General features: G+C 56.9%; 1 protein-coding gene across 1 annotated transcript; it reads left to right on the forward strand.

Annotated features, from left to right (window-relative positions):
* Positions 1-2,142: 2,142 nt before the first annotated feature.
* Positions 2,143-5,752, forward strand: FEZF2 (FEZ family zinc finger 2). The gene is made up of 5 exons (XM_021695120.2): positions 2,143-2,394; positions 2,760-3,689; positions 4,039-4,173; positions 4,359-4,491; positions 5,397-5,752. The coding sequence occupies exons 2-5, from the start codon at positions 2,823-2,825 to the stop codon at positions 5,654-5,656; spliced, it is 1,395 nt and encodes a 464-aa protein (XP_021550795.2). The 5' UTR covers positions 2,143-2,394; positions 2,760-2,822; the 3' UTR covers positions 5,657-5,752.
* Positions 5,753-8,793: the final 3,041 nt, after the last annotated feature.

Raw genomic sequence — 8,793 nt, forward strand, 5'->3', positions numbered from 1 at the left:
TGGGGGGGGCGGCTCCTCTGTGTTGTTTTCACATTAACATGGGGATGGGGGTACACTGGGTCTGGAATTCCACTTCTCTGAACATCTAAATTCAATGGGCTGTATATGGAAATATTTTTTTTTCAGACGAGCAAGCTTTCTAGCTTCGAAATCTGGAAGTTGGGGGAGAAGGGTTTTAGGGGGACAGACTCATGCCTGCTGAATTTTGGGGCAGTAGAGGCAGTTTCCCAGCTTGGCAGCGTGAGAAAATCAACCCACGGATGTCACCCTCCAGGCCACTTTCCCTCGGAGACATCTCTTTGTTCCCTCCCCTTGCTTTCCAAGTACACTTTTCCTTTCCCTCACCTGCCAGGTCAATATCGGGTCTGAAATTGCAGGGCAGCGGGGGAGTGGGTAGTAGAGAGAAGTTCTGAAGGGAAAAGGAGCGTTTTGCCTTCAGTTACAACTAGACCTTTCCCATTCTCTCCCTGATGGTTTTCTGGGATGTTTTGCAGCTGAGAGGCCTCGGGCAGGATACTCAGTTCCTCAAGACCTGTTCCTGAGTGAAGAAGGAAAGGGTTTGCTTCCAGTAGCATTTTCTCGGGGTCCACAAGATCGTGTATCTTTGGAGATAAAATTCACTATCAAACCTTCAACCCTGTTTGCTCATATTATACCCACCGTAATCCTCTTAAACTGTGGTTGCGGCTACAAAGCTCGTGGTCTTGCAAAAGCCGGCTGGCAAGATATAATTGTCGCGCAAACAAAACCGTCCGAAAGTTTTTAAAAACCCCTGCACCCCCCTTCCTCCTCCCTAAACCTAATTCTCTCGCTCTCTCTCTGCTGGCCGTCCCCCCCCCCACCCCCCCAAGAACCCCCAGCCTCTACCACTTTTGTTTTCGCCAAGAGCGCCCGGCCTGTTGAAAGTGCTGGAGCGTCTTTGAGCAGTTTGTTGTGATACGCAGGTGGAATGGTCTGCAAACAGATGAATTCAGCCCCTCCAAACCGAGCGTGGAGCGCGCTGCTTTTGTGCGCCAGGCACAAAACGCTGAATTCCTCCGAACTTACTTGGGGCCTGTCTAGAAAAGGCCCTTTTCTTCCCTCTGCTTGTACCTCTGGCCACACTAAGTCTCTGCCCGCCCCTCTTCAAGCCCCCTCCCTTTCCCCTCTGATAATCCTTCTCTTTATTTTAGAAAAACACAAAACCCGGTTCCACGCGGTGCTTTAGTGGCTAAAAGTGAAAGAGCTGCCTTGGCAGAATTCAGCTCTATGAATCACTTCGGAAAATTGGTTCGACTGAATGGCCTTAGGAGGAAAAACGTTTTAATAGGATCCAGGGGAGGTTCTGCTGTTTCAATCTGCTCCTTAAACAGGTGGAGATTGGACCTTCTCAATTATACAAACAGTAAGTACCCATCAGCCGGGAGAGCTGCCCTCCGAATCCTCCCCGCACGCAGCCCTAAACCAGCCGCCGAGCCCGGCTTTGCCTCAGAAACCCGATCACAGATCAGCGATTCTGATCGATTAGGATCTCAAACAGTCCTCCAGCTTGCTGTGCAGTCTCCCCCAGCCGCAGGCGGGGAGTCGGCCAGAGAAGGGGAGGCGCACCCGCCGGGCGCCGAGGCCCCCGGGATCTGGGCGCGCGGCCTTGCTCTTCTGGACGCTACGGGGTCGTCCTTAGGCGGCGGGAGCTCTCTCCCGACCCCCGACGCCAGCCAAGGCGAGCTCGTTGTTTTTGCATAAATTAATATTTCCCCATTAACAAGTTCCCCCCTCCAAACGCGGCGCCCGCGTCCATGCGCCACATCCTAATGAGGTAATTATCATTTGCGCGTGTTCGGGGCTGGCGCCGGCTCCGTGGCTAAATGGCAGTTTATTAGCACGATGCCCAGCTCGGCTGCAGAGGGCTAAGGGATAGTTCAGCGACTAGACGGACACCCAGGGGCCCTTTGGGGCGGCGCGTGCAGGACCCTCTGCCCTCCCCGCGTCCCTCAAACCTATAGGCCCCCAAAGTTGTGAATCACGCACGGAACTCTGCCTGGGTTTGGGCTCCCCCCACCTTCTTTCCACCGGCAAAACCATCACGATTCCTCCCCCTCCCCCTCCCGTCTCTTCCCTCCTTCCCGATTCGCGAACCGCTCGCACTTTCCCGAGGGGAGCGCGGGCGCCAGTTGCCTCCTTTTAAAGTTTGAGGGGCGGTGGCGGCGGCGGCCGGCAGGCGCGGGGGAACACAGGGGCCGCTACGGGAGCCGCGCCGCCGCCCATGTCATTCCACTTCAAGTGACTTCATGTGATGTCAGCTGAATGTAAAAGACAGTGATCTCACGCGGAGGGGAAGATGTTTGCCATCAAAATGTGACAGAGGAGACACGCTGCATGGCTCGGAACGCATCTCCTTGGCGGTGGGGGAAAGAGGTAAATGCGAGGTGGCTCTCCTGGTCCTCTTTAACTTTGCCCCTTCACTGTCCAGCTCCCCGCACGCGTGGCGGAGGCCAGGGTCCAGGGAACGGCTCAGGGGGGGGTTAATTTGAGGCTCTTTTCTTTCTTTCTTTTTTTCTCTCTCTCCTTTTCCTTTGTAAACCCTCCCCCTTCTTCCCCCTTTCAAAGTCTCAGGGCAGGGGCTGGTGGGTTCCTTTGCGCGCCGGGTTAATGGGCGGTAATTTGGTACCCTTGGGTGCACTTTGTTCTGCCCCTGTTCATTTGAATGCAAATGGGTGACCTGGACCCGACAAGGTGTTTATTAAATTGCGGTTTCCCTCCCTGCCTTTTCCGGAATGCAGACTTAGAGGAGAGAGGCTGCGCCCTGGCCCAGTCCGGCACGGCAAGGCTCGGCTCAGCGCGCCATGGCCAGCTCGGCTTCCCTGGAGACCATGGTGCCCCCGGCCTGCCCGCGCGCTGGAGCGTCGCCGGCCACTTCCAAGACGCTAGCCTTCTCCATCGAGCGCATCATGGCTAAGACGTCGGAGCCCCGTGCGCCCTTTGAGCCCCGGCCGGGGACGCTGGAGGCAGACGGCGGCCAGGGCAAGAAATTGCTCAACCTCTGCTCGCCGCTGCCCTGTATGATCCCCCTCCAGCCCCTAGGCTACGAGGTGCCGTCCAAGACGCTGCTCAGTTACTCCGAGCTCTGGAAAAGCAGCCTCCGGGCGGGCGGCGGTGGAGGAGGAGGAGGCGGCGGCGGCGGCGGCGGCGGCGGCGGCGGTGGCGGGGGGGCCCCGGTGTGCGGCGCCAGCGGCTTGTGCAAAACCAACTGTGGCGTGTGCTGCAAGGCCGATCTGGGCCTGGCGCCGTCTGCGCTGCCGGCGGGCAGGGTCATCAAGCCGCAGGTCATCAACCAGGCGGTGGGGCTGCCGGCCAGCGGCTCGCTCTACTACTTCAACTACCTGGACTCTGCCGCGTACCCGCCGTCTGAGCTCCTCGGAGGCCACCTCTTCCCATCCGGCCTCCTCAATGCACAGGCCCCCGCCGCCCTGGCTGCGCACCCCAAGCTCTTTTTGCTGGAGAACGCCAAGTTGGCCGGCCTGGCCGCGGACAAGTTCCCCCATCCGGCCCCCTATGCCCATAAGGAGCGCTTGCCCGCGCCGCTGGAGCAGGTGCTGAAGGAGAACTCGGCTCTGACCGCCGAGCGCGGTGGCGTCAAGGGCCACAGCAAGCTGCCCGGGGGCTCTGCGGACGGCAAGCCCAAAAACTTCACCTGCGAGGTGTGCGGCAAGGTGAGGCCCCGGGTCCGCGGGGCTGGGAGGGATGAGCAGGGACAGCTGCTTCCCTGAGGCAGCCTGGACCACCCTTTTCTCAAGTTCAGGAGCTCCCCAGTAGCTATCTACTACTCACATTGGGGGCCTAGTTAGGCCTCAGTTGCCCATTCTGTAAAATGGGGATGTCGTTGTCAGCGGCCACACGGGACTGGAGTGCGCAGTGGGTTGGGAAGCGCTTTGCGAAATGAAAAGGGCTCTGGTTTCTGAAGGGAGTATTGGTTGGGGGGTGTAGGCTATGGCCTCCCCAGTTTGATTCTAGCCTCTCTCGGCCGGACACACCACAAGGCCCCCTCGTGTCCTTCCATAGGTGTTTAATGCGCACTATAACCTCACCCGCCACATGCCGGTCCACACCGGAGCCAGACCGTTCGTGTGCAAAGTCTGCGGCAAAGGCTTCCGCCAGGCCAGCACTCTCTGCAGACACAAAATTATCCACACCCAGGTACGTGGCCCCCGGGTCCAGGTCGGCCCGCGCGCAACACCCCGCGCCTGAGCGACAGTGGCAAGGGTTCCCCTTACCCCTCCCGGGGGCCCCGTATCCCTTCAAGGTACCCCTTCAAGGGGCCCCTGAGGTGGCCTCTCCTGGCCGGGGCCTTGGCCTTACTGTGCGCGCGCCCCTTTCCGCAGGAAAAGCCGCATAAATGCAACCAGTGCGGCAAAGCCTTCAACCGCAGTTCCACGCTCAACACGCACATCCGCATCCACGCGGGCTACAAGCCCTTCGTCTGCGAATTTTGCGGCAAAGGCTTTCACCAAAAAGGTAATGTGCGGGGCGAGGCCCTCTCCTCACCTCTCACCTCGGGACTCGGCGGGTCGCTGCGAGCGGGAAGGCAAAGAAGGATCCGCAGAGAGGGAGCGTGAGAGCTGCAAGCTCGGGCGCAGCATTTCTTTGGAATCGGGTTGTGACGGGTTTGGGTGGGAGCTCCCCGGGCCGGGTTAGTAGACCTCGCTGGAGTCAGGCTGGTTGCACGGGGAGACTCCGAGTTTGGGAGGTGGGAAGGAAGAAAGGGGCCGAGGGAAAGGAAGTAGGAGAAAGAGAGGCTATTGCCCTATAGAAAAAGCTTGTCTTTGTAGCCGGGACACCCCTTTCAGATGAAAAAAAAAAAAAAATCGAGGCAAACTCCACCTCCCGGGAATAACAAGAGTGGGGGAAACCACTCCTGTCCCCAACACCTCCAGGCCCCGCGCGCCCGGCTTGAGTTTTCCAAGGCACTTTTGGATCTCCAGGTGGTAGCTGGGGGGACCAGAGGGAGTAACTTTTAAAATGAGAAGATAAACAGAAACTGAGGCACGAAGCCCGGGTTCGTGCGAATTTCTTCCAGCGAGGCAGCCGCCGGGAGGAGGACCCGGTGCGTCTCTGGGTTGTGCAAAAGTTTCCCGGCCAGCCCAGCACAGCGGGAGGGACGCTGCGCGGGCCTGTGCACCGGGCGGGGCAGGGGCGCGGGGCGGCGACGCGGGGACTCGGCCCTCCATCCTGCCGTGAGAGCCTTCGGCTTGACGCAGACGAAGTTTGACAACTTCTTCACTCGGAGAGGTCGCGCCCGCCTAGCCAAGCGTCGCCTTCTTTGCGCGGGCACCTGAGCCAACCCCGGGACGCTCGGGGGGTGGAGGGGGCATCCTACTTCATTCCCCCCGCCCTCCTTTTTTGTTTTTGGTCTCCCGTAGGGAACTACAAGAACCACAAGCTGACCCACAGCGGCGAGAAGCAGTACAAATGCACCATCTGCAACAAGGCCTTCCACCAGGTCTACAACCTGACCTTCCACATGCACACCCACAACGACAAGAAGCCTTTCACGTGCGCCACTTGCGGCAAAGGGTTTTGCAGAAACTTTGACTTAAAGAAACACGTGCGCAAACTCCACGACAGCGTGGGGCCTACTGCGCCCTCCACAAAGGACCTGACTCGGACAGTGCAGAGCTGAGAGCTACTGCCTCGCCCTCCCTTCCAGCCCCATCCAGCCCGAAAACAGATCACACGTATAAACTTATTTCTAAAATTAAAAGAAAATTAAAAAAAACTATAGCAGAGAGGCTAAAATCTATTTATCGAAACCAGCATATTTTTTGGAAAGCTAAACGTTTCCTCGATGACTGGCAGCAAACGCGTGGCTCCCACCTTTGTGTATTCGGGAAACATTTAAACCCAGTGCGCTGAAACGCATTTCCTTCCAGGCCTCCGCTTCTCCTCGGGCGGCGGGTTTTCACCCCAGCCTGTCACGTGAACGCCCCGGAAGAGCGCGGCGCCCCCAGCCATCTTTATACAGCCATGTAAATCCTCCTGTACAAGCGAACTCGGAATATATACATGTCTAACACAATAAACAGAATCACTCGTGCTCGTTTTCTTTCCCCCCCCCCCCCCCCTCGCCGCCGGGTCAGATCGGCAACCCCAAAGAATGAGAAGGAAATAGGCGTTTACAGCATATCCTTGTCCAAATGCGACTTCCTTTGGGGTGCTGGGACCAGGGTGAAGCCAAGCCGGGGTTCCTGCGGCGCTTGCATGTTAAGAGCCCCCCCACCCCACCCCCATACACACCGGGAGCGAGGGAGCAAAGGTCTACTTCGGCCTACACGTGGTGCCAAGTTTTTCTTTGGTGACTTCCGACGCTTGGGATTCTGGGTGTTGCCTTATTTGGGTGAGAAAATTAAAAAAACAAAAGGAGGGGTTAAAAGTGGCTGGGTGTAGGAGAGCTGGTTTAGGTGCATCTTTCAGTAAATTGCCTTGCCGCGCGAGGGCAAACGGCCAGGGCAGTGCCCCGCCGGGGAGCTTCTGGGCATGTTCCCTTTTCTGGGCGACCTCTGAGGTGGGGGCGGGGAGACTCTTCCTCCCAGTTTTTCCGGGAGACAGGAGCTGGAGGCCAAGGGTCCCCAGCCCAGCCGGAGCTCTGGGGCTCCCTGGCCGCTGCTGTTGATCTGGGGCCAGCCTCCGGGTGCTGTGCGCCCTGCCGCGGGAGGGCGCACCCGGACTCCGGGAGCTCGCCGCCGCCGCCTCCCGCGCCCTGATTACCGCGCAGTTAGCCCATTTTCTGAATAGCTATCTCCGCCGCCGAGCACGCTGATGAAATGATCTCACGCTTGCTTCCTAAGTAATGACCCAAATTAAGAGAGAAAACAGAGACCCTTCAAACAGCATTACATTAATCATCTAATCATTCCCAGGAGGGGGTCGGCCGCCGCCGCCCCGTTTGATCCGAATCTGGATAATCAAGAGCTCAGATTACTGGCTCGGCGCGCCGGACCTCCCCCCCACTCCACACACACACACACACACTCTTAATATTCGCGCCGCGATTCAGCCCACGTCTTCTGGAACAATGTTCCCGGGCGTGGGGAGGAAATGCGGCGCCGGGCCGGGGAGCGCGCTCCACGCAGCCTTGCCATTGCAAGGGCTCGGGCGGCGGCAGCTGGGCGCCGATCCCACGCGGATTTCCACGGCAAGTGGAGGTTATTTGGAGGGAAAGATAGTTAATGCAAAAGGAAACTCCCCCGTAACTTTGAAAGTGACTTGAGCGCGGGTTATCCCAACACCCGGTATACAGTAGGAGCTCAGTGCTGCTCGCTCCAGGGGGCTTCCACGATCATAAAAGCTCACATTTCCCGAGGGCTTGCCTCCATTCCAGGCACTCGCCACACGTGCTTTCGAATGTTCACAACAATCCTCAAGCGGCGGATGATTTACGGACGGACAAAGAAATTGAGGCAGAGATAAGCCAAATGATATGCCTAAGGTCACAGGACTGGGTAGGGCTGGGATTCGAAATCCGGGAGGCTTTTAGGAAACCCAAACGGGCCTTCAGTTCTCGTGGGTGGGGGATGAATCTCCAGGTTGGGACCCGCAGGAAGACGTTCGGCTGCTGCGTGGAAGCTCTGACCAGGTTACAGCCAAAGGTTGGGTCCCGGCCCCCGCCCAATTTGCCGACCCATTGCGCAGGGAAGGAGAATTGTCGATTTTGTTTGCACAGAGGACGGCGACAGCTTCCTCAGGCTGTCGCGGGAGTATTTTTAGTACCTCCGATTCAGAAATAGGAACGTGTACATTAGAATTCCATTTCCTGAAAGGAGACCGTCCTCGTTTTTGCAATCCCCCCCACCCCCTTCAAGTCTGGGAAGACGCAGTGAGGGGAGGGGGAACGAGGAAGCGAGGAGGAATTTAAATGTTAGCTCGTTCTGGCTGCAGTTCGCTGAGGGGAGATTGGGACCCAGAGGGATATGCAGATTTAACTCCGAAATCTCCATGGATGCCACAAACCCCAGGAAACCCCAGGATGGGCGAGGAGGACTTGGCGGCCAAGGATATGGAAATATCGCCTTGCTTTTCCCAGACATCTATCCCCAGGGGGATTGCGGGCTGGTTTGAGGAGTCAGCTTTCTTCCCCCCTGTGCTCATACCAGGTTTTATTTGACCCTCCTTACACACACACACACACACACACACACACACACACGCACACACCCTCCCCCATTTCTGGGAGATCGCGGGGCCCTGTGACAGTCCTCTTAACTGAAGTCCTTTCCTTCTTTCATTCCTGAAAAGATGCTTTGCAGATTCACTTCTTGGAGACAAGATAATGGTCAGGACAAGCCCACCTTCTTTTTAAATAGTTTCAGAACTTTGGGCAAGGGGCAGACACCACAAAATTTCATGCAAATCATCCACTTAAGAGAATTGGGTTAAAAAGTTGGCCTGCATGTGGAAATCGTGATCAAGTTCTCTTCTTTCCCTTTAAGAAGAAAAGATTAAAAAAAAAAAAAAGATGGGGCACCCCCATCCAGGGAAATCACTTTCTAACCTTCAAGGGAGAAAACTTTGAGAAATTCTTCTGTACTAAGTTTTCACAGGAGAAAGACTACAAGTGTCACCCATCTCATAAAACTGGAGAAATTTGTTTCCAGGTGACAGTTCTGAAGATGGCGCGCTTGCAAACAAGGCAGCAAATGAAATCCAAGCAATGGGTGGAGCGCAAGACATTTCTCTCCTGGACTGCTCATCTCTGCAGTAACTGTGACTCTGAGGTTCACCTGAGCAGAGTGTCTGGCATGCTCCAACCTCCTTGAGGTT

This window comes from Neomonachus schauinslandi, chromosome 1, assembly GCF_002201575.2.
Source record: "Neomonachus schauinslandi chromosome 1, ASM220157v2, whole genome shotgun sequence".
In the NCBI taxonomy this organism is placed as follows: Eukaryota; Metazoa; Chordata; class Mammalia; order Carnivora; family Phocidae; genus Neomonachus; species Neomonachus schauinslandi.